The 25,861-nt window shown below is 41.7% G+C and overlaps 2 protein-coding genes and 1 long non-coding RNA gene across 4 annotated transcripts in view; 2 read left to right on the top strand and 1 right to left on the bottom strand.

The window, feature by feature from the left end:
• The window catches only part of csgalnact1a (chondroitin sulfate N-acetylgalactosaminyltransferase 1a), a 34,626-nt gene extending 24,575 nt beyond the window's left edge, over positions 1-10,051 (top strand). Inside the window, exons 5-8 of the mRNA XM_063478306.1 lie at positions 3,930-4,108; positions 4,362-4,456; positions 4,657-4,738; positions 7,112-10,051. Coding sequence (XP_063334376.1) covers positions 3,930-4,108; positions 4,362-4,456; positions 4,657-4,738; positions 7,112-7,407 — 652 coding nt within the window. The 3' untranslated portion in view covers positions 7,408-10,051. The remainder of the gene's footprint in view (positions 1-3,929; positions 4,109-4,361; positions 4,457-4,656; positions 4,739-7,111) is intronic.
• Positions 10,052-12,814: 2,763 nt separating this feature from the next.
• plpp1a (phospholipid phosphatase 1a) lies at positions 12,815-25,184 on the top strand. Of its 2 annotated transcripts, none has more exons than XM_063478308.1 (6): positions 12,815-13,411; positions 17,221-17,372; positions 18,726-19,006; positions 21,843-21,900; positions 23,792-23,968; positions 24,137-25,184. In XM_063478308.1, exons 1-6 carry the CDS (start codon positions 13,354-13,356, stop codon positions 24,254-24,256), a joined length of 846 nt encoding a protein of 281 aa, XP_063334378.1. In that variant the 5' UTR covers positions 12,815-13,353; the 3' UTR covers positions 24,257-25,184. The 2 variants fall into 2 exon arrangements, with proteins under 2 accessions (XP_063334378.1, XP_063334377.1); XM_063478307.1 differs by lacking the exon at positions 17,221-17,372 and adding an exon at positions 15,771-15,925 and having other exon boundaries at positions 12,818-13,411.
• LOC134630728 (uncharacterized) lies at positions 19,013-23,781 on the bottom strand. Its single transcript, XR_010094310.1, has 3 exons — positions 23,161-23,781; positions 21,806-21,972; positions 19,013-20,005 (listed from the first exon to the last, which is right to left on the bottom strand). It is a non-coding gene; the product is annotated as an uncharacterized LOC134630728 (long non-coding RNA).
• Positions 25,185-25,861: the final 677 nt, after the last annotated feature.

Raw genomic sequence — 25,861 nt, 5'->3', positions numbered from 1 at the left:
CAATAATGTTGATTATATTACAAATAAATTAACTCAAGTTCACTGTTGAAGGGCCCTCACAGGCTGCCTCATCCAAGCTTTTTGTCAGTCACTCCAGAAAAGGAAATGCAATCAAGTCAGTTATCCCCCCGCCCACAAGCATACCTCTACCATGTGCTTGATTGTGGAAATATTTTTAAAAGCACCACCCACTTGCGGACCAGAAGGAACACTTATACCGCATGCTTATCAGATTGAGCAAGAGACAAACTCCTGGAAACAACTGGAGACGGTAGCATTTTTTTCCTGAATAATATTAGTAATCAGGAAATTCTGACTAAACTAAATGTCTCTGTAAATATTATACACACTAAGCAGCTAGATTAGCATAAAGACTGGAAACAAGGGCGAGGCAGCCTGGCTCTGTCCAAAAGTAAAAGTTAACAGAGAGAGGCGTATTTTAAGCTGCTCCTTAATCTCCCAAGGGATGGATCCGCATGTTTGATTTGGCACAGATTTTCCAGATGCAGCGCTCCCGTTTTTATCTGGGCTTGGGACCAGCAGTAGAAGTGAGCTAGCTTGTGGCCCACTAATGCTGGGTTTGTGTCTTCTTCCAGTCTCTAACAAGGGACCTTTCACATGTACAACCAAAGTGTCAACCACTACACCAATGGAGCCAACAATCTGACATCTAAAATCAGTTTTAAAGAAATAGTCGGGCATCTGACATCTTCTTGGTAGCAGGTATATAGTTAGTGGTACCACTAACTTTACAAGTCCTCACAGTAGTATAGCTTAGCTTGGCATAAATACTGGAAATTGGGGAAACGTCTAGCTCCACGTCTCTGTCCAAACATCCTTAAAAATGGTATCTATAATGTTCACGCCTTCTATATTGTTTGTTCATTCTGAAATGATGATCCCAGTTTTTGTTTCATTCTTTTAAAATCTTCAATGCGAAAATGACTTTAGTTGTTCTGAGTGGATTTCCTAGCAAACAGGGATAAACTACAGCTTTAAAACTAAAGACACCGAAACAAAGAGCAGAAGGACGGCCGGCAACTTCACATAAATTCTTGACGTTACTGTGCGTTCTGGCTTGTTTGCGAGAAATCATAATGTATTTGCTGACTGAGCCGATGGGAAGCTCGTCTCCCATTAAAGTAAAGCCTGAATCAACATGTGAATAAAGCTCCTGTTGCGTTAACATTGTTTAAGACAAACAGAGCTATTGTTCTCCGTCTCTGCCATCTGTGGACGGTTTAGTGCCAGCGGGTGGGTCCGCGGGGACTCTTGTGTGTAGACAGTGAAACAGACTGACTCGGCTTGAGTTTATAGACTCGAGATGTAGATGTGGAGGCCAGGCTCCGTGCACTGACAGCACAGAGCGGGCAGGTTAGTGCGGACATCCAGGTATTTCTACTAGTATATGAAAATTTCGCAGATTTTCTAAAGTTATGACATTTCTGGAAGCTTTTTTTTTGGTCTGTTTCCTTTAATGACAGGCAGAAGTGGTTGTTCAGACTATATAAAATAGTCTCATTACTGGTGTCATGTTTTTGTTTCTCTTGAATTTAGAGCCATTGGGGACCAGAGGGTTTCATAATGTCTTATTTATGGGGGAGGCTGAACGGAAGGGAGCGAGACAAAAGCTCTACACAGCAATATACGTGAATCAATTTCACACACTGTTGAACATTGTTGCAAACGTGACACACTCGCACAGCGGGGATTTGGAAATGTGGGGAGTATGATTCAAACCACCTGAGGCCAAATGTTTCTTCTGGTCATCCAGATTTTCCTTGACAGAGCTGAGTGTGTCTGCCCCGGCGCGCTTTCTTTCTTTCTTTCCCACGTGTTTCCCAGCATCGTATGGATGAAGGAGGTTGATGGATGCAGTTTGTTCTGCTTCACACTGAGATATGCGAACTGTTTTTTGTTTCTTTCTTATTCATCCTTTATTCAAAGCCCATGCAGTTGTGTGTGTGTTTTTGTCTGAGTCTGTGAATGCGCATGCATGAGTAACGGATTAGTCACAAACAGTGTAAATTGTTATGCTTAAGGAAAAAGCCGCAGCTGTGTACATCTGGATCCAGCTGTTTCTCTTTACTCGTGCTTCAGCCTTGAACAACTCAGTGGCCAGTGACAGAACCAGCTTAGTTTCCCATGAAGCGGAGTAAAAAGAGTGGGAATTTGAGCTGATGTGCACTTTTGTGCGTCATCATGTTTAATCTTTGGGTGGAACGTTCAAAAAGCAGAAATCAGAGGATTAGAAATTCTAAAGTTGGTTAAGCTGAATTGTGGCGCATGGCCCTTCAGCGAGATGAGCTCTCAAGATTTGTGAAAAATGTGGGAGCTGCGCTATATTTCACTGTTAAAGTGGCTGCATATTAAACAGTCAAATCACCATTACCAAAGTTCATTACCACCAAGTAAGATTTAAACACAATTCAGCTAAGTAGAAATCATAAATTAGAAACACAGTTGCAGCACAGTAATGTTTTGCCGAATGTTTTGTGAGGGGAAATTAAAGTGTGCTAGAAAAATTACTCAATCAACAGCAGAGCCCTACAGCCGAGATTACAGCTAGAATTTATTCAGCAGCATAAATACGGCAATTAATGCTTAATATGTGGTATGTCGATAAAACAGAGTCATATATAGAGCACAGAATCTGCAAACATAGGAAAGATCTGCCGTATGTTATATAATAATGTATAGAAAATGTCTGACACCACTGGGATGCAGTGGTAGTAGTGCAGCTTTACCTCATAGCAAGTAGCTCCTGTCTTTGAATCCACTGGCCGGCTGTGGCCTTTCTGTTCTCCTGCGCCTTTCACGGGTTTGCATTGGGTACTCCGGCTTCCCCTCATTGTGCAAAGACATGCATGTTAGGATAACTGGTGATTTTAAATTGACTGCAGGTGTGAAAGAGTTATGTCTCTATATGTTAGCCTGCATTAGACTGGTGACCGGACCTGAACCAGAGAAGCGATTAAGAGAACGGATACAAAAGATGGCCTTCAAATTATGCCGCAAGAACAGTTTCATTTCGATATAAGGGGAGAGCATTTGGAAGAATTGAACATGACTTATTGAGATGTGGGATTTAATTAAGCTGTTTAGTGATTAGACTCCGATGACCCATCGTGGGAGAACGGATTGTCAGAGGTGATAGGAATAATGACAGGACCCACCCGAATCTAGACACTAGTGGTGAAGATGAAGATGGAGGCTTGGATGGAGCTCTGTTACCGGGGTGAGGCAGTGATGGGGAGGAAGCAGGTTGCATGAATGATGCGATGATGTCAACACTGAGTTTGATGGCGTGGGAAAGTGAAAGTGACTTGAAGAATAGACTCGCAGCCCAACATCCAGGCAAGCAGGCAGATGAGTGATTACAGATGCTCATAAACTACATTTGTTCAGATGAAATCATTAAAAACTTTATTTATTTGAGTGCAATCAATAAGAGAATTAAGTTCTGCTTGTGTAGTGGGTAAATTGTGGCGTGAGGATAACTGGGGACAAAATATGAAGCGAGCAAAGTTGAGTGAATATGATTTTTTAGGCTCTTCTTCTTTGTGTCGGTGCCTCCGTCTACAGAACATACATTATAGCAGGTCTCACTACCATCTTGTAAACCTTCCTTTTCACTCTTGCTGCTTTCCTTCTGTTGCAAATCACTCCTGACATTCATGTCTGCCCACTCCACCCTGCCTGCACTTTCTTCTTAACCTCTCTTATTGATTCTGCTGCTTTAGATTGATATGATTTTTGTAAGCAAAATAAACAACAGTGCTTGCAGATAACACCATGCTGTTTGTTATTTCACTGGAATTCAACTGTTTTTCCTATTAATTCATTAAATTGTGAGCCTTTTTTTTAGCTTCTAAAGTGCTTCTAAAGTTGGGTAAACTACCCGTCTGACTCTTCTCTTCTTTCTAAAGGGAAGCAAATTTTAAGAACTACACGCTGATGCAGCTGGACGAGGAGTTCTCTCGGGGGCGGGGTCTGGACATCGGCGCCCGAGCTTGGAAGGGAGGCAACGTGTTACTTTTCTTTTGCGACGTGGACATCTACTTCACCGCCGACTTCCTCAACACCTGCCGACTCAACGCACAGCCTGGTGAGATGACTGCTGTAAACTCCCAAGAGGCATGCGGCGTGCAAAACACTTTAATGACAAGACAAAATGCCAACTCTGGGTATTTGTAACAACCCTGGTGACAGATTTTTATGATTGGATTTTCAGTTATCTCAGCCTGAGATGAGTGGGCCTGTTAAGTTTTCTTCTTATTTTCTATTGTGTAATAGTAATACACACATTCCCATCAGATTACAGCTGATTCATCTAACAGTTCTTTTTTTCTGCATCTCAGGTAAAAAGGTCTTCTACCCGGTGTTATTCAGCCAGTACAACCCCAGTGTGATCTATGGAAGTCCCGATCGTATCCCAGCAGTGGAACAACAGCTGGTAACACACACACAGACACACACCTTCTTCTCGTCCCTTTTTCAAACCCTGCCACGCACTTGTGGAAAATACCACACTCAGCGTGGCGCTGCATTGCAGAACAGTTTAAAAACACTTCACCTCTCCAGTTGCTATAAGTGGACAAATCCTGTGTGTTGGACTGGTATTTCTGTTTAACACTCGCTTATTTCCTCCTGTAGGTGATCAAGAAAGACACGGGCTTCTGGAGGGATTTCGGTTTCGGCATGACCTGCCAGTACAGGTCCGACTTCCTCAACATCGGTAAATATCACGGTTATTTACAATCCTGACACGGGCATCGTGCCCATCGGCGCATCTTTGCAGTGAAGGAATTTGTAAACAGTTGCTCCTGGGGACTGATTATCAGTGTGCAGGTGTTATGTAACGCAGGGCGAAAATGGTCCTCATGGACGGCTCTGAAAATGTGCACTTTGCCACTCTTAACGGCGCCACCGCTTAATGGATGTAAAAAAAAACCCAAAAAACCTCACTGCCCAAATGGTTCAGTATCGCATTACTTTTCTTAACAGGGAGGAGATTTTATTATATCACTCTGCGTGAAACAGCTCTGAGCTGCAGCAGCATATATTAGCATATCTCATCGCCCCGTGTCCTCTCCATCTGTATATCTGGCAAGGAATATTGGCTCTGTAGACAGATTTACATCAATTTAGTTTGCCTCCAAAGTGAAATCAATTAGAGGCTACTGTGGAACTCGGAGTGTTTTATTGTTTAGGGCCCACACACAAGCACACACACACACACACATGCACACACATTCATGCAAATGTCCTCACTTAACTGTGCCAAATTGTAAAACACAGCTCCAAGGCCAGGAGTGTTGTAAAAGAATAGTTTGGCATTATGGGGAAATAGTAATGTTAACTCACTTTATGTTCCAAGTTGTATTCCACTTCATGTATTTATTTATGAGCGCGTATCGATCCCAGAGCTGAAAACTAAATGGGATCTAAAGAAAAAAACACAGAAGACATTAGAAACAGAATGAACAGCTAGCCTGGCTCTGCTGAGAGATGATTAACTAACACAATATAAAGATAAATATACAGTAAAAAAAAAAAGTTTAAAAGAGTTTAATTGATGTATGGCAAGTTGGCAGATTATTTTACATAAACAGAAGCAGCTGTTTAATCATTCAGCGGTGGAGCCAGACAGTTTTTAGACGAGGGGCAAGGATGAGATGTTTACTCACATTATGGTGGCGCAGAAATCGATGTTTGTCGCATCATTATTATCATTACAAAGGATGTAAATACACTCATTAGCCATGTAATTAGGCACTCCTTGTTAGTATCAGGTTGGACACCCTTTTTGCCGTCTGAACTGCCTTTCTTCTTCCTGGCACAGATTCAAGAAGGTGCTGGAAACATTCCTCAGAGATTTTGGTCCGTGTTGACATGATAGCATCACAGATTTGGTGCAGACTTTTCGGCTGCACATCCATGATGGGAATCTCCCATTCCGTCACGTCCTGAAAGTAGTCGACTGGATGGAGATCAAGTGACTGTGGAGGCACCGAACTGAATGTCACGTTAATGAAACCAGTCCAACCACACGTATCAAGGCAAAGCGTGTAACAGACACGCTGGTCCGCCGTGTCCATTTCCCCTTTTGGATCTCTAAAACGTAAATGTACATGCATGCAGAAGTTGCAGTAATCTGCAGTAACAGCAGAGGGAGAACTACCGGTAAAAGGAATCTCTTGAGAAAAGAAGGAATGCATGTAACGTCTTTGTAGACTGATAAAGTTTTATTTCCAATTTCATTTGTTTAAAAAACAGCTTTAATCCAAAGAGCATGAGATGGGGGGAAAGAGGATTTCCATCCGGGTAAACAACAACAACAACAAACTGAGAAAAACAATTACATCCTAATTATTTCCACTCAGCTGTAAAGTGGGTGAGAGAAACAAATAATGTGGTAAGTGGGTCTGCTTCTGTGTTTGTATCACAGATTTCTAAGGGAATCTTTAAAATGAGACGGGGAACAACGAAACACGTGCGAGAGCTAAACACGATTAGCATCCACAGTTTCCTTTCTCAACGAACTCTTGATTTGAAATGAAATTATGTGTCTCCCCAAACGTATTCCTTTATAAAAGCATAATTTAGTGGTTCATGTTTGCACTCTTTGTTTCATCATAAGGATGTCCTTTTGTTTTTTTAGGCCACGAGTGCATATTCAGAAACAAGCACAATGCATCCATTTGTGCAAATGTTGTGTCTTATCTGTGTTTGCCCCTGCAGCTTGAATTTAAAACAAAAAAATGCAAAATAACAAAATAAGGCAGACAGGGAGAGACGGCATAATCAAAATAAAACTGCAGGGAGGTACAAAGTGCAACTGAAAGCGGGCACGAGGAGTTCTGGCGTCTAATGTGAGGGGTTTAAGCACGCCTGGTCACAAAGTCCAAATGTCTTTTCTGTCCCCACAAGAAACAACAAAACAAGGCCGTGATTATGATCACACACCACAAACTCTAATCAGATTTCATAATCAGCATCCAAAAACTCTGGAACTAAAAAAATGTTTAGAAAATTATAAAAATAAAATAAAATTTTTAAAAAAATGCAGAAAGTTTCCTATCGCACGCTCTCCTTCTGTTCTGCCTAGGAGGTTTTGACATCGACATCAAAGGCTGGGGCGGCGAAGATGTTCACCTCTACAGGAAGTACCTCCACAGCAACCTTCTGGTGGTTCGAGCGCCGTCGCGAGGCTTGTTCCACCTGTGGCACGAGAAGCACTGCGCCGACGAGCTCCCGCCCGACCAGTACCGCATGTGCATGCAGTCCAAGGCCATGAACGAGGCCTCGCACGGCCAGCTGGGGATGCTCTTCTTCAGGCACGAGATTGAAGCTCACCTCCGCAAGCAGAAACTGCAGCAAAACTCGAACGCTAAGAAGACTTGAATGCTGGAGTCAGCGGCTGAATTACGGTGGCTCTCTGTGCAATCGGAGCTGGTGAACCCAGCTGATCTGAACTTTATGCTTTAAGCGGATTGCTGTGAAATGCTCTTGTTTGCTGTCTTGATGAGAACTATTGAGATGGTTTACTTGGGAAAATCTCTCCCTGTCTTGTTGGGTTATGCTGACCTGTAAAAAAAAAAAGTTTGGTTTTTTTTTCATCTTTTGGTTGGGTCCGTCTAGTTCTCTTTTACCTGCATTTCCAGTCTTTACACTAGGCTAAAGCAGGCTTAAGTCTGTCTTGTCATCTAACTCACACCTAGAAAACAAACACGTGGTTACCAAAATCTAAAGCGTCTCCTTTTAATGACAAGATGTGAGGACTTTATTGTTTTTAAGGACTCAACATAACAGAAACTGTTTTGGCTGTGCATCTTCACTGTTGAAGTGGAGAGTCGGACACTTCCTGCAGCATCCATCTGTACTGTAAGGTGCTTTTCAGCGCTCTCCAGAAGAAAACGTGGAGCCTAAAATTTTGAGCTTTAAGTTGACTGTGAACTGCGTGCCTTCTGTGAATAACTCCTGAACACTGTCTGCTCTGGATGGTCAGTAAAACTAAGTGAACCTTCCTGCAGGTTTTATATAAATTGGGGAACACTGCCACCCAGTGGGCGGGGGTTGAATAACGTACTTGTGAACAATTAAGGACTTTTATAAAGCCTTAAATGGCCTTGTAGGTTGTTTTTAATATATACATATAAATTATTGTTTATTGATCTTCTTTCTTTTATTAATATTTTTAATTTTTGTAAATGCTACAAGCTTCAGGCAGTGTTTGGTGTAGGCGTTTCACTTTTGTAGTGAAGTGAGAGTATAACATGAATCACTTAATTTCTGGGTGTTTCCCAAAAAGTATGGCATATACAGATGGGTTATAAATGACAGGGAAACCCAACACAAAGTTATGAATCTTAGTAAGTTAATTGACTGCCAGTTGTCAGGTGTCTGTCTGTCTCACACATTGGTCCAAAATATGTGTTTGAGCAGGCTGAGATTTGGAGACTTTGAACCCTCGTGTCCTGTGGACAGGGGGATTGTAATCACATCTGGATAGACATGTTTCATTAATCGATTGAAGGTGGTGCGCTGGCTTGCAGCAAGATTTCCCTCTAAGTAGGGATGAGTGGACCATTAGCCGTGGGGTTGAAATGCCCATCACAACATAAAATAACTAAATCCCCTCGCTGTGGGGTTCTAGCATTCAGGTCTGTGCCGTTTTTTGATGCCAGACATGAGAATGGGATCAAGGATGACTCATCCGGCCGTGGCACTTATTTCCATGTTTCTGACAAATAGTGCTTTAGTGGGTTTGTCCACAAAGTTCAGCTGTGCATTCATTTTGATACAAACCACAGCAGCATCCCTGTCTGTGTAGCTGACGATGGATTGTTATGCTGATGTCGTCAGATCGCTGACACTCTGCTACCTGAGGAAGAGTCGCTCCTCCGTTTGTCTTCGCACACATTAAATGTGCGCCATCAGTTGTTGTTTTTAAACCTACCCACTGATTTGTTTTCCCACTCGGCTAAATGCAGATGTCACTTTAGTCACTGTTCCCTGTGAAACACCAGCCAGTCGAGCAGTCTCGGCGACCAAAGCTTCCTTTCTTCTTCATGCAAAAGCGAAATCAACTGGACCTGCCCACCATCTTTTAATTTGTAACCCATCTATACATATTTATGCCCACCGTGTGACTAAAGATCACTTCCTTTTTAAATATTTAAATTAAGATAGACGTGAACATGTAGGCTACTTTGTGTTTGTCATTTAATTAATTTGCGGTCACGTAAATTAATGCGATCAAATGTAAATTATTGACGATGACTCAGAAAGTCAGAACGGGACTTTTAATCTTAAGGTTTTTATTCCACGTGACTCAAATGTGACAAAGATATGAAAACTTGCCAGTGCAATACTAAAGAAGAAATGTGACATTACACGTGTTTGAGTGTAGTCACAGAGATACACAGAGATACTGCACCTGACTTGTGTTTTGTGTTTCATTTTACACAAAATCACATTCTTCTGTGTGGAAGTCATTCAGATGATCCTTTTATATTTGATTCTTTTATGTTCAAGATATTTCTTTCACTCCATGTAAATGAGCTAAATAAACATTTGTTTATACTTTATGACTTTGCTTATGTCAGATTCTGTAGTTATCAAATCCAGTGTAACTATAAGATGGTTTGCATTACAGAAAATATTTTTTTTCTACTTTCAACCGTATTTTGACACGTGTAATAACACAGACATGTTCATCTTTGTTTAGTTCTTTATGTGCTAACTCTTGATCCAAAATGTCCAGTACAAATACATTTAAAAAAAAAATGTTAAACAGAGAATATGTTATTACAGGATAATACCAAATAATGTTATTTATGTTTTTTTGTTTAGTTTGCTTATTTTCACAATAAACATGTCAAGTTTTTTTTCTGTTATTTGATCATTTTTCCAGCGTCTGTTTTTCTTTCATTACACTGCTTTTTTTCTAAATGTTTTATGTCAATAAAGACCATCAAGGCAGAGCCAGTCGTATGTTCTTTAAAAGTTAAATAAGGTCCTCTTCGCCATATTGAATAAAGCAATGTTTCCCAACCAATGTGCAAGATTATCTGGTTCCACCTGATTAGTACTGTAAGCGACCGGCAACGGGCAGAACAATTACATTCTCTTCCACTAGAGGGCAGTACAACTACCTACTCTAATTTATTTTATTTTATTATTTTTTTTACTACCTGCTATAATTATGTTTGTTGCCAGCTGCCAGTAAAACAGAAGATAACGAAGAAATTACATAATGGGCATGCTGTGAGACAACGCAGGAGTAATGGCAATAGATAAATATTTAAAAAGAAAACGTAGTCAGTCTGACATTGGTCTTGGAGAAAACTCCCACCCAGATGAAGGCCCTATGAATAGTAGCCAGAAGAAAGCAAAAAAAAAAAAAAAGTATACTGGCCACAAACCAATGACGGTAGAAAACAGTAATTTCTACCGTCATTGGGACAAACCGAACCAACTCCGCTCTGCCTGGTGCTCGGGGAAAAATTATCAGTATGCTTTTTATTACATTTTTGTTTGGTGGTGTGCCCTGTGATTTTTCTGATGTGAAATATGTGCCGTGGCTCGGCTAAAGCATCATGCTAGGGCCAACAAACCATTTGTTTAAAGGGGGCATTTGCATCACAGAAGAGCCAATGATGGTTCTGATATCTTACTTTTTTTTTCTTTTCTTTTTTTTCCTTTTTTTTTTTTTTTGCTTAAAAACTAATTAATTTGATAGACCCTTAAATCACTTGACTCTTAGGGTTTTTTGAGTTACTGTAGAAACAGGCTAGGTAAAATTAGTACAAACACATAAGAGTGGGCTAATATAAGACAAGAAAAAGTGACTTTATTTGGATAACTTCATATTATAATAGAAATTAGAGATGTTGGGTAAATAACTATGAATGGCAGGCGAGGTTTGAAAGGAAGTTTTGTGTTTCGGATGGTCCCAGTTCTTGCTTCACTCTAATGTGTTGTCATCTAGCATAGGCGTTTCCTTTAAAATGTGTCTTTTGGCATGCCATCAAGTTACACACCCCTTGGCACAAATATTTGGCTAGCCCTACCAACTTGTTTTGATGATCAGACGCATCCTACAGGAGAGTGGGCACACACGGTGCTGGACCCAAATTCCCTCACAGCAATATTAAAGACTAATCGTTACATCGCAGTTCTTCCAGTGACACAGCCAGTTATGTACTGTATGTGTCACTTCCCTATCTCAAACCGCTACAGATTATACACAGCTCTAATTCTTAGTAGTACTGAAACCTAAGTTGTCTGTGATGTGTGTACCCATGTGTGAATTGGTTGCAGCGGTTTCAGAGTTACACTGTGGTGTGATCATTTGCAGTGCAGTGGCATACATTATTTGTATTTCTGGTTTGATTGGGGATGTCGATATGTTCTCTCATTTAGATTTATTGTATGCTTTGGTGTCACTTGGTATGCATAAAGACTTGTTTGGTGATTTAGAATTTCTCTCATCTCTGTGGGTTGATTTCGCAATCTGCTCTCAAGTTTAAAAGCAAGACTAAAACATTTTTTGGTGTTATGAATGTGTGAGAATAAATGAAGCACATTTATATCACCGTTAGTCTGCAGCCCTGATGTCATGCTTCTCCAAGTACAGCTGTGCCAAATATCAGTATATGCAATATTGATAATGGCTCTTTCCTCATGAAAGCTGATTCTGAGCACTACAGGAAGCACTCAGAGGTAGTCATGGAGACATTTATTGTGAAAGCAATCTTTCTATGTACTGTTTATTTCCCGTGCATTAACAAGTAAGCAAAATAGTGATGGCTGTTGAAGTAAACTTTTAAAAATTAGCATATCCTCTTCTTTTTAACTTTCTAACCTCTCTTTAACTTTGTCTCCAAACTGATCAAACTGAGACCTGAAATGTGACTCACTTGGATTTGAGATTTGTTCACTGATGAATATGTGATCGGGAACATCATGAGCGTGTAATACATCAGGTATGCAAACTGAATTTATAAGGTTTTAGGAACTAGAGCTGTTGCAAATGGCTGTGCTGAAGTTAGTGTTTCCTCTTTTAACTTTAACTCCTTCATGGACATTTGACATGCAATGTTTTGTTTAGAGGGTTATATAACCAATGTCAGTCATTTTTTTTTGTGTGTTTAAACATCTGCAGATAAATCACGGTGATCACGGGACTTAAAACATTGGAATGTGACTCAATGCTAAAGAAGTGCGCACGTTCAACCACCGGACCCTAGAGGGCGATATTGATACAGCGGTTCAATGAAAAATGTTTATTTATTTGTGAAATTAAAATTGAGACATTCTCAAAGGACAGCACGCATTAAACTTTTGTTTTTGTTAGACATTAGCTATAATTATTTACATACAAATTATAAGCCATAGCCTAAAAAAGCTGTTCTCCACATCTTTTAAGATGCAACAAAATATCCAAAGCCTAATATTTGTTTAATACATGTATTTAAACATTCAGGGTCGCCAGAGGCACATCCTGGCTCATAATTCTATTGAAATTTCTCAGCGGAAAAAACGTTAACTAATAGCTAATAACTTAAAAAATATAACTGATTAAAAAAAAAGATTCATGCAAGATTCCAGATTTGTTTTGAAAAAAAAACCAAACAAACTCGAGGTGGGATGTGATATTTAACAAGTTAGCCCAGTAGCTTCTAAAACAGCGCTGTTACCGATATTCAACGCTTATTTTTAATCATTGCCTTGTAATTGTAAAAACCTTTTTTTTTCAACAATCTACCGATATTATGTGAACGCACCATTTTAAAGCTTCATATTTCCCACATCTTCACGCGGGTACGTGAAGGCAGCAGCGGGCCTGGCGTAGTTGCGATCTCCTCGGGTCTTCTCGGGTCCGCCACAGGCTCGTGTTTCATTGGATACACACAGCGACACGCGGGACAGCCGAGACTCGCTGTTTGTTTTTATCACGAAGCTTTTTATTTCAAATCGGCTGTAAATCCATCATGAAGCATATGCGGAGTCATCGGCTGCGCTGCAGTTCACCACCACCGCCCCCACCCAACGACAACAACATCAACAAACACAGCAGCGAGGCCGGTCTGTGAGCCACACTCGCTTCTTTTGATATGCAGCTGCTCTCCTGTGTCCGGGGTGGTCTTTGTGTTTCTTTGGAGGGCGTCGGCTTTTATTGTGCTTTTTAAACAGCTCGCTGCTGCCTTCCTTTGGCTCTCATTCAATCGGAAGGAGCACAGCAGCAGCAGCTACGTCCTGAGGAGGAGCGTCCCCCTGGTGTTTTATTACGGCAGAAGACCCGGCAGCAGACAGGGACTCAGGACAACACAGACAAGAGACAACATGTTCGACATGAGAGGGATCCCCTTTGTCCTACTAGATATAGTCTGTCTGGTTCTGGGTATGTATTTAAACGCCTTTTTCCCGTCCTCGCTTTTATGTACTATGCTGTTAGTCTTATTGATATAAGCCGATTTGGGGAGCGGGTATAAACCTGCTGAATGGGTATTTAGCAGCTTTCGTTCACGTGAAGGGAGTGGTGCTGGATTCACTGACGTTGTACTTACAGTGGTGCTACAGTACAGCTGTAATATGTGAGCTTATCTTCAGCAGCTTCTATGCAAACTGACTTTTCAGTTTGTGCTGGCAAAGCATGTGCTGATAAATAATTATGACATTAGACGCAGTGTAAAACTAATAATTCATGCGTGAATATCATATTAATTACACTGAACCAGTAGATTTCTCTCCTGATCTAGTGGTTTGGTACTTGTGGCGCACTGACTTATTCTTTCCCTTATGTAGGGGGAAGTTTGGAGTCTATATGCTGCTCTATAATCCGTGACTCATTTAAGCCAAATGTAAATTTCCTGACGCTGAGTTCAGAATACAGTGCTACCTCTGCTCAGCAAAGTTTCCTGATACATGTGACCGCACTTTCCCTCCCTCAAAAGGTCTGAAAGCATTGCAGAGCAGATCTGAAACTGTCCTGTAGACGTGTTGAATAGCCCCACATGGTGGGACCCGTGGATTGAGTTAGAGACTCATTTCTCAGTCTCTGTTCCCACCAAAGATCTTCTCCAGACACGGCAAACACAAACTGGCCATTAAAGTGAAGCGAAGAGAGTCTACCATTATAATGAAGAGCACTTTTTAACCACCCCCAACAGGGCTGGGGGGCTGGGGCTGCTTGTCCCCGAGCCTGGTTCTGCTGGAGGTCTCTTCCTGTTAAAAGAAGGTTTTTCCTCCCCACTGTCGCCAAGTGCTTACTCACAGAGTGTCGTATGATTCTTGGGAGTTTCTCTGTATTATTGTAGGGTTTGTTGTTGTGGCTTGGCACTATACAAATAAAATGTCATTAAATTTAATTCATATCATGTTTCAACAGGTCTTATAGTCGTGTTGATATTTCTCAATTGGCCATTGCAGTAATTGCTATGTCTTAGATTTAAGGTGAGCAAAAAGAAACATATATATCAATTAAAGGATGCAGATTTCTTTCTGCTCTACACCTGAACCTGTGTTGCCCTAAGAAGCTGCTTGACTGCCTGCGTGCAGTTCACATTCACCCTTTAATTCAAAGGGGCTATTAAATTACAAGCAGGCATCTTGTGAGAGTCTGTTTCCAGACAGACGGAGGCTGTTAGCAGCAGTCATGCACTGCTGCATGTTGCCAAACATGCACATGCATGTTGTACGGTTAGAGTCATAGGAATGCCATCCTTTAAATGTGAGATTAAGATTTTTCTTTTTTTTCTTCTCTGCCTATTTGTTTGTGTTTGGCTGCTCGCGGCAGTTGTAAAGTTAGCCGTGAGCTGGCTGGAGTGCGTTTCTGTCCCAGCTTTCTGGCATCTCCAGCTGCTCCAGGCCGTCAACTTCAGCTGGTGAGGAGATGTCCCTCATGAGGGTGAGGACAGCTGCAGAGGAGGCACGCAGAGCGGAAATACCAGGCCGAATGAATGGGCAGTTTATTTGTAGATGATGGCATATCCTGACGTTGTGCGTCTGTGCGCGCCCGTCCATTTGCAGCCTTCCGCATTATCTTTCACTGATGGACTCATGCTTTCTGCTTAAATGAATCTTGTCTTCTCCGCACCGTACAACGGGCTAAACAGGCCAAACAGCCTGCAGGTATGACAGCAGCATTACATCAAGACTTTGGACTGTCTAACTAATCAGCCCGTTCTGGTATCTTTATGGTATTTTATCTTAGCCGAGTCCAAAGCTCCTCTCACATCTGTGTGAGTCAGTCGTCCAGCCAAAAACTTCTCAGCGCAGTTTGCTGACAAATTGCCCAAAGAGTGGTTATGTCACTCGTGCCGGAAGATGTTTTCATCTTTAAAATGTAATGTTGCAGAGTATAAACCAGTATTTCTTGTGTAACCTGATGTAGTTCTTACTTACTATTAGGACGGGTACTGCATTTCATTACAAGGTAGTACAGCTGTTGTAGATGTTCAGTCTTTTTCACCAAATAATCACCAGTCTGAAGTAGTCCTGAGCTAATGCCACACATTGTTCTTATTGTTCTTGTTCTTAGACATTATTCAATAAAAAAGAAAATAAAACAAACAACTTCTTATGATATATTGATTTTTGATTTTGGTCTTTTCATCAAATTTAACGACACAAGTAACACATAATAAGGTTTGTGCCGTTTGACTATGACTCTAACACCTTCGTTCTGTATGATATTTTGTATGTTTTTTTAACGTGTGAATTTTTGCTGTGGTAATTCCTCCCGGTCTCTCCTTCCACAGGAGGTCTGCCTCTGGCAGCCTTTAACCTGGGTAAGATCCGTCCCTACCAAAGGGGCTTTTTCTGTACAGACGACAGCATCAAGTACCCTTTCCACAGCAGTACAATCACCTCCACGGTGCTCTACACTGTGGGCTTCGCCCTGCCCATTAGCTGCGTAAGTAGGAGTCACTTAAAGCAGGCTCAACATACATACACGACCCGCCTCGCAGCCAATATATCGACTTGCCAACAAGCACGTGTTCCGATCTGAGCCGGTTCCTGTGGTGTGACGCATAAGCGGCTGTTTTAGTGCCCCACCTGCATGGGAAGCAGTCTTTACTGTTGTTATCAGCTTTGGCAAGTCAAAATATCCACTGTGAGGCGGTCTGTGGGGACTGAGAGAGCAGCACATCAAAGAATAAACACCCAGAGTCGAATGGAGGACAGCAGTGACACCGCTGACTGTTACTGAGACTCTGAATATGTGTCGGCTGCTTTTACTGGAGGTGTATTAAAAAGAGTTAAAGGTGAAGGAGGATGTCCACTTTACAACAGCCACAGAACAATTAATAATAGTTTATTTTATTATCGTTGTCAAGCACAACAGATGGATTTGTAGGGGGAAAAAAACCCTGTAATTCACTTGTTTGGTTTCCTGACGCAGTGAAAGCGCTCTAAATCACATTTAGTCCAGCAAAGCACACAATCGACTATTTCCAGATATTTAATTGTGGATAATGACTGAGACCAGGCCTTTTGGAGGGGTGTGGGGGGTTGGTTTTATGTAAACATCAGAGAGAACTTTATGTCTCTGTTATTAATCTGTGCAACAGACATTCAGGCTGCGTCCTCTGTTCCTTAAAATAGCTGGAATGCTCTTCTGGAACGGAGCGGTTGTTTCTGGAGAATGACGGGAAGAGCAGGAAGAGCTGCGTGCGTCTGCTTTCTGCTGCTTTTGTAGCATCAGTGATTCATCCCTCTCTTTTTTTCCCCCTCAATGTATAATAACTGCTGTTCAGCGTTATTACGATTGACTCCATTGTTCCCAGTCTTTTAATGTGAGGTTTGGGAGGATATGTGGGAATATGGAACAGGACCACTGAGGAAGTTTTTTTTCTTTTCAGGAAAGAGGAAAGTGTGTTGATAACAAAGAGACCGAATCAGCCTAGAAACACGATCGCCGCTGTTCCCAGCACAGGAGCAACGGAGATGCACCTGCTCAGCTCTAATCTTTTTTAGGATTGACTTCTCTTCATTAACAGAAACACTAACCACAGTTTCACCATCTGTCGCTCTAACACTTTAACCATTAATGATGTTCCTGAAAGCCGGACTTCAGAGGAGCGTGGGTTTTTCCCCGACGCCCTCTCACGTGGCTGCTGGCTCCTGCTTTGCATGGTGGAGAGATCTCTGTCCCGCTGACATCTTGTAACCTGTATTTGTTTCTCTGTCTCATTGCTTCTCTGGTAGCTGGACTCCCATTTGCAATTCTCACTCTGCGACACAGTCCTTTCCACCGGGGCTTTTTCTGTAACGATGATTCAATCAAGTACCCCTATAAAGACGACACCATTTCCTATCAGTTGTTAGGAGGTGTCATGATTCCTGTCACGGTACTCACTGTAAGTGCACCAGTTTTTGTTTTCTGTTCACTTCTGTACATCTTGTTTTTTTTTACTCTTCTTCAGTTTGGAGTTTTGCTGACTGCTTTTAGCCACTTCTTTTTTCTTCTTATACCCGTGACCCTGCTCAATGGAACTGCATGGTTATAATCCTCAATGCATGATTTGTTTTGCTTTTTAAAAAACCTTTTAACCCCACTCTACTAATGTGCTAGCAGTTTGATTTGTTAAAATCATTTTTTTGAATGTTCTACATTTAATGAGGAAACAGAAAAGAGGTAGGGTTTTTGTTTTTTTTTTTTTTACCTGACCTAATCTGCCGCCTCGGGCGTTAAAATAGAGCAGATGTGTAACCTACAGATGTGAAGGTCTACGCAAACCTGCTAGTGGTGACGGAGGTCAGGTTTTATCGTTTTAAGTAATGAAACGGCTATTTAGAGTTGTTAAACCTACACTATTTTTAACTGTAAGTCGAGATAAAGCAGCTCTTCTGCTGTAAAGTAATAATGAAGCAGCAGTGTTTGTTTAAGCCTTCGAGGCCTGTTGCCTGTTCATAGCGTTGCAGAAACATGATAACGTGCTCATAAGCCACAGGTTTCATTTAAAGTTTCAGATGAACTGAAAGAGAGAGGCTTACTGTGTTAAGTGGACATCCTCCTGTGACCTCAGCAGCTGTTGCAGAACCCTTCTGATTACCGTCAAATGAGCATTTATGTATTTAGAAAACAGTTCGACATTATGAGAATGATTTTCTTCATTGTAAAGGATTAGATCAGAAGATCAAAAAAACCTAATTTGTCATGACATTGTTTTCTCTATTTAACGTCGTAATCTTAGCATAAAAACTGGAAATGAAGAAACAGCACAGATTTAAAGTTGGCAGATGGCTGCTCCGCTCTGTGTCTGGTTCTGTTGGAGGTTTCTTCCTGTTAAAAGGGAGTTTTTCCTTCCCACTGTCACCAAGTGCTTGTTCAAAGGGGTTTGTCTGGTTGTTGGGGTTTTCTCTGCATTATTGTAGAGTCTTTACCTTACAGTGTAAAGCAGCTTGAGGCGGCTGTTTGTGATTTGGTGCTATATAAATGAGATTTAATTGAATTATTCATAACCACATGTCCAGTCTTTGCTAATTTGTGGGTTTATATTCAGGTCCTGATTTGACAGAAGAGTCAATCTTCTGATCTAATTCTTGTTTAAGAAGCAAATCATCACAGATGAGTCTTCAAAAACAAAATCAAAAAAATGATCCTGGGATTTTGCCTCTGACGTTCATTTATCTGCATCTTCTTTTTAAATGTGTCACCCTGTCATTCTGTATAAAGATGTAACTCTGTGCCCTCCCGCCCCTCGTTGCAGATGATTGTTGGCGAGTGTCTTTTAGTTCATCTAAACCGCATCAAGTCCAAGTCGTCTTTCGGCAGCTACGTTGCCTGCATTTACAAAGCCATCGGCACCTTCGTTTTCGGTGCCGCCATGAGCCAGTCTCTGACGGACATCGCCAAGTATTCGATCGGCCGGCTTAGGCCGCACTTCCTGTATGTGTGCGGACCCGACTGGAAACTGATCAACTGCTCGGCAGGGACTTACATCGAAGACTTCACCTGCACTGGAGACGCGAAGCAGGTCAACGAGGCCCGGTATGTATGACCCAGCACCAGGAAAGCAGAGCTCGAAGCAGGATTGTCAGTTTGAGCAAAAATGATGTCTAGGCTAGCTTCTCAAGTGTGATGATTCAGTGCTTTATGTTGTATAATGTCTAGCTGGCCATTTATTGGAAAAAAGCAAACCATTTAAACAGATCACCATGGACTCTGATTTATCTTTTTATTCTGATGTTTAGATTTGAAACTAGCGGTTGCAGCCTGAGTTCAAATAAGAATGAATTCGTTTTCTTTTTTTGATTTCAGATGTTGAAACGAACACCTCTTTTCCAACTTTATGCACACCAGCTTTGTTTGTTTTGGGGTTTTCTTGTTGTTGAGCTAATTATTGGAAAAACCTTCAGGCCATTGTTTTGTAACATGTTCACAGCGTAAGCACAAAGGGCAGAGGTCAAGCATGTCACTGAACAACCTCTGAATAACCGTTTTAGAGTTGTGGTTCCGACTTTCAGCTTGTGCTCAGCATTCACTTGCATGTATTACTGAAGCATAAATGAGAACAAGCACATCAAACCTAGGAACGTCACTCCAATGTGAGAAATATGTAGGTTCCAGTTATACGCGTAAGACTCAGTTGAGATGGCCCCTTTTGATATTATAAATAAGCTAGATTCTCAGCACTCACTCAGCACCATATCCTGCAGTAGATAGTGGTTCAGCAGCCACAACCATGAGCTGTATTTGTAAGTACACAACTCTGCAGTTGTTCTGACACACTTTAAGTCTCAGGAAAATAGTAGTATTAAGTATTTGATTACTTTCCCACAGTTAGAACAAAGCAAAGGGCTGTACTGTGAAGCTGGATTTGCTGTTAGCGAACGTCAGGTTTCTTAGTTTTCAGCGTTGGGACAGTTCACTTCCCATCAGAGCACATCACCGTAGCAACTTAAACACCAAACCTTCCCAGAACCAGGCTGAACCAAACTGCTGCGATCTGTTGGGGTTGATGGGAGGCAGACAGGACAAAAAGACACACTGTGGAAGAGAGCCAGAGATTAATAATAACTAATGATCTATAAGCACACAGTGAGTGAGTGAAATTCATTTTTAGGTTCACACAGCCTAAATGTATTTGTCGTTGCTGGCTGAGGCCGCAGCAGCTCTGCTGCTTTTAGCCTGGATTATACTTCTGAAGTCTTATTTGTTCTTTATAATGTTCTTGTAAGAAATATCCAGCTTTACTCCCATCCATTGTCCATTGTTTACCGTCACCGGCGGCGTTAGCACCACCGCTCATACCGAGACCCAGAAAAGCCGGGTCAGTTAATTCAGTTGAGAACCACATGACCGCTTAATTTGATTTTGGTCGTTAGGGAAGGGAAACAAACCTTGTTTATGTTGCACTCCTTCATAGTACAGTCGTCATTAATGATCTTCTGGCATAGATAAAGATCATTAAAAAAAAAAAAACAGCTGGGAAGTGTTTAGATGTGGTAAATGGGTGAAATCTGTAATGTGCGGAGCTGCAGCGCGAGCCACTTTGAGTAATATCACAGGAATGTAAAGCGTATTTTGATTTAAGGTCTCTGTCTCTTATCGGCTCAGAGCAGGAGGAAGAGTATTGGGAGGAGAGGATTTCCTCTTCTCAGTCTGATGGAGGCCCCGGCCACAGAGGAATACAGAGTGTTACATGTTTATTATGGGCTGTGAGGAGGTTTACGTTACATTTGATTCTCCCCTTCTTTATCTGTTTAAAGCGAGACGGGGAAACGTTTTGCTCGAGCTGCGGCCCTTGAGCGTAAAGAGCCCACCTACCCTTTACCGCTCTGGGGTATCTGCTGTACGTTTATCAGGGCGTGGTGCACAATCATTGCTTCCTGGAGCACCATTATTACTACACAGTCTGCTTTTTTTTTTATTTTTTTTTATAAAAAGCTGCTCCCTGTCTTTGTTGGGATCTGCTGGACTCTAATGCATCTAATAACTGCAACAGGAGAGGAGAGAGGAGGCTGAGATAGACTGCCCAGCATCATCTTACAGTAATATGACACCACTGTGTCTAAGGTTTACTTCCCAGCAAAGACACAGCTCACTGTCAAGGACTGAGTTCGTTTCCATGGACGTGAAATCACAAATATTGATTTGTAAGGTGGCAATCATGAATTTATCATCCTGTGATCCCTCACAGGGTGCCACAGTCCTAATCTGATGACACTGTTGGGGATTTATGGAGGTCGGCATTGTTATTGCGTTTACTCTGCTGGGTGTAACCAACAGTCACTGCTGGGGAGTTGATTTATAGATTAGCTTAATTGTTAATGATGATGAAGATTTTCAGCTTTGCCATTTTGAGGGATTTCCTGTAGAGCTTTTAAAGAAAATAAGTGTCATGTTAGCAGCTCTGTGGGCCTAAAGTGTGCTTTTAGGTCAAAGGATAATTCTGGGTTTTTATCACAACCTACTATATTTCTCGTTTATTACAGCTCCTGGGGCTCATGCTAACCTGGCTCTCTAGGGTTATTGGAAATAAGATGTTGAATTTAAAGCAGAGTACTGCAAGTATTGGTTTATAGAGATCCTTAACGCAGTAGCTGATATTTTTCTTTCCAAATTCCTCCACATAATCCACTGATTTTCAACAAGCAGCAGGTTGTTCTGCGCTGCAGTCCAGGCCCTAAATCTGATCAGTAAAAGCCTCCTGACTGGGAAAATTGTGCCACGGTATCCACAGTGTGTGCACATGGCTGCTGATGTGGTGTTTCAAATGAGAGCTAACTAAAGCCGGGGACTCTCCAGTCAGCTCAGACCGCTGTGTTAATAAAAACATGTCCTTACTCGGGTGTTGAGCTGTGCTTTTGTCTCTCTGTTGCAGGCTCTCGTTCTACTCCGGCCACTCATCTTTTTCCATGTACTGCATGCTCTTCCTCGCTGTAAGTATCTCAGCCAGCTGCATGTTGATCTGTAATCCCATCCATCAATGTTTGACTTGACCGGTGTGGCGGCTGAGGAAGCAAGGTTATTATAGTTAACTGAAAACTAAAATTTGATGTCAAAAAAACATTTTAGCTAATCAAAAAAAACAACAACTAAAGATCAGACTCCTTGAAAAAGTAACTAAAATGAATTAAAACAAAGAGAAAGTTTTAGTATTTGTTAGTTTGTTAAATTTTATGATAACTTGCCTGATCAGGCTTTGATGGACATGTTTGAGGAAGTCCACAAGACTGTGAGTCAACTGCTTTTAAAATTTTCTGTTTTATTATTGTAATTCTTGTACTGATTTTCTTAAATCTTGCCTCTGACCCATGCCCTCCAAAGAAAAAAGACTAAAACTAACACTGAACTATCCATCCATTCTTATATGCTTATCCAATCCAAGGTCGGGGTGAGTGGGGGGATTTTCTTATGGTTGAAAATCTATAATTAAAATTATAACTTTAACTAATTATAATTAGATTGAAACTAATAAAATCTTAATTCAATTCAAAGTTTTTTATAGCGCTAAATTACAACAGTCACTTCAATGCACTTTATATCGTAAGGTGAAGCCCCTACAGTAATACGGAGAAGCCCCAACAGTCAGATGATTCCCAGTGAGCAAGCTCTTGGCGACAGTAGGAAGGAAAAACTCCCTTTTAACAGGAAGAAAACTCCAGCAAAACTAGGCTCAGGCTTAGGGAGGAGCCATCATCAGCCCGGTTGGAGGTGAGGGTAGGGAGAAAAAAAAGCAAACAACCAAACTAGTTAGTTTAGTTTTTATTGTTTGAAAATGTTTAGCATTTTTAAACAATAAAAACTGAAGTTACTTAAGCAAACCTGCTCTGGAAGCAGAAATAAAAGTGATTAGAAGTTGTGACTTGGAGTTTTGTCCCCCACAGAGTGCAGGAACTTTCCCTTTATTTCCCAGCAAAGCTCCACTTTTTACATCTTCCGCCTGTTAATGTACAGCTACGCCCGTCTGTCGTTGAAAACAAGGAAACTCTCCTTCAGATGGTCTAATGGACACAAAGGCACAACTTTTCACCTCTCCGCTACGCTGACAAGTCCATAACTGTAGCCATCTTCCTGGTAGTTTAGAAGAAATTATACAAATGCTTCACCCAGGCTGTTTATGATAAGCTGAGTGTCTGCTGGCTGTTGTTTCATGGCGTCACGAAGCAGACATCATTATTTTCCAAATGATTACTTACAGTCCTTTAAGATTACATCTGTGCACCTTCAACCTCGCGCCCGTTATCAGCAGCACTTCTGTGTGTTGTTCTGAGGAGATTTTACTGCCCGGCTCTGATGGACTTTGCGGTCTGCTGACTCATTCAACAGCAGCAGATATAAATAGACGCAGGGACAAAGTCTTGGCACCGATAAAGCTCTCACACACCCCCTCCGGCAAAGAGGAAGTTTGAAGTATGGAAAAGCGCTTCCATTTAAATGACATTTGCGTCAGAATTGAAGTGCAGCAGGAAGACACGAAGCATGAATCTTTGCAAAGCCATGGAGGTTGTCTGTCCTTGGGGCCACACCCTGTTTTAAACATAAACAAATGAACTCACTGGACACTGTTCCTGAGGCAAACAGAGGTATAGAGACATTTATCAGCTTAGATCATCGATCAATTGCAGATAAACGGCCTGCATTGAACAAATTCCTTCTATCAGTAAAATTCTGAGACCAGCAGGGTTTTTTTCACATCCTTTCCGTTCGTGAACGTCCAGCCGCTCATTGCGGAAGCGGCAACAGAAGTGTGTACTAGGCTTTGACAGTGACACATGTGCTTGTTTGCGACTGTCTGTACTGAAAAAGCATGGCCCTTGTGTTTCTCAGCTCTACCTGCAGGCTCGGCTCCAGGCCGACTGGGCGCGGCTGCTGAGACCGACCATCCAGTTTTTCCTGATTGCCGCCTCTGTGTACACCGGACTGTCAAGAGTGTCTGATTATAAGCATCACTGGAGCGACGTTCTCACCGGACTCATACAGGGCGCGCTCATGGCTCTTCTCGTGGTAAGTCCTGCACTGATCTTTAAGTTCAGCCCGCAGGTTTTTTTTTTATATCACCCCCTTCTGGTAGTCAGGGTAAGTACTCAAACGCTGTGTGTAGATGTAACTATTCAAACCTCAGTAGCACTCATTTTTAATTATTTTATTCATTTATCTTTTTGTCTCTTACAGGTCTTCTTCGTGTCAGACTTTTTCAAGCCACAAACAGAGTCCCGTAAAGAGGCAGACATCCCACACACGACTCTGCAGGAGACGCCGACAAATGGAAACCACTTTGAAAGCCCTAACTAAGCTAAGTGAGCAGTGGAGGCGACCTCTGCTCTGTCCAAACGCACTCCCGGGATCCCAGCTCTCTACCTACCATCTCATGCCAATTATCTCTGATACCCTGCATGGATTTACAACGTGAAGTACTTGATTGTGCATTAAGTGCTCCGGTGGACAAAACACATCCTAGAAAAACCACACTGGCCTGTTCAATTTCAAGACAGTTTGCTGTCTTGTCCACCACTTCTCCTCGTGGCTGGAGAGAGCTGAGACAACCTGTACAATCCCTGTAGTTAAGCTGACTGAAGCAGATGTAGGTTAGGGGCTAGAGGTTCTGAAAGGATGGAAATCTTTTTTTTAGCATGTATGAATCTACTGAACCAATGGAAAGACTTGCCTGCATGCACCCACTAAAGGGTCTGACCACTGCTGGGAGGGGTGGGGAGGTTGGAAACCTGTGAATGTATCTCTGCTTAGTGCTTTTCCTGACCTGGAGTCAGTGTGCTGGATGATCTGCTTTAGGGTCAGCTTGGTCTCCATCCTTCTGATCATGCTGCCTCAGGTTCATTGTTAATTAAAGGGCTGACGGCAAAGCCGATTCTAGACCAGAGGTTGTCGACACAGCTGCCGACTCCAGGTCAGCGCCGTCTTCCTCTCCAGCTATCTAACCTGATGTTCAAGTCAGGAAGTTTGATTTGTATCACGATTGGTTAGAGTGCTGCAGAGTAGGCTATCAGTTCAAGTCATGTGTTGCCTTTGCTGGACTGCTGCTGCTAATACAGCTTCCTGTGTAACTAATGTAAACATAAATAAATGGACAGTGTGCTTTTTATATAATCTGTAAGTAAACAAATCACCCTACAGTCATTTATTGAAATATGTCAAATGTGTACATCACGCTCCCTCGTCTAAAAAAACAAGGAAAAATAAAGCTGTTTATTAATATCAACAACACATCGTTTTTCCTGCATACAGGGTTTTTATCTTTAGTACTCGATGAGGTGCTGTGGGTAGAGACCAGCAGCAGGCTTTTGATCTTTGTTATTCCTGCAGGAAAAGAAGTTAAAGAATGACTTTTTGAACATGTTTTACAATATTGACATAACTTTTCCTGAACAGATGCATAATCTGAAAGCTTAGTTTATTGGTCATTCAACATGCACCTCCCCCCCAAAAAGAACAAAGGAAAAGAATTACAAATACATAATATAACAATCAAATATCTTTACGTATAAGTGCCTAAAATTTATTGACCAGCAATACATCTAACAAACTGTTTGACAATTGTGAAAAGGCTCTGCTGTTTAGGGATTTAACACAGACTACATTTTAAGAGAAACTAATAAATATCTGGTGATAAATGAATCTGTTGCCAGTAGATTTAGATCCAGTATGAAGTTTCTGCACTATGATGATTTCAGGTGTCATTGGCTGCTGATGTTTTAACAAGTCTGAAGTCAACACAACATCTACCATTAGGGTTTTACAGCACTTCATGTTTCCATCTGCTGACAGGCTTTATGGACATGCAGATTTCCAGTAGGAGCATAGTACTTGCCTGCATGGCTTAAACTACTACCAATCAGATCTGATCTGGTATTACTGCCTCTGATTGGCCAGCCGGCTTGC

The sequence above is a fragment of the Pelmatolapia mariae genome, linkage group LG7, assembly GCF_036321145.2.
Source record: "Pelmatolapia mariae isolate MD_Pm_ZW linkage group LG7, Pm_UMD_F_2, whole genome shotgun sequence".
Lineage (NCBI taxonomy): Eukaryota > Metazoa > Chordata > Actinopteri > Cichliformes > Cichlidae > Pelmatolapia > Pelmatolapia mariae.
The sequence above is the reverse complement of the archived record's forward strand: the minus strand, read 5'-3'. Positions and strand labels throughout refer to the sequence as shown.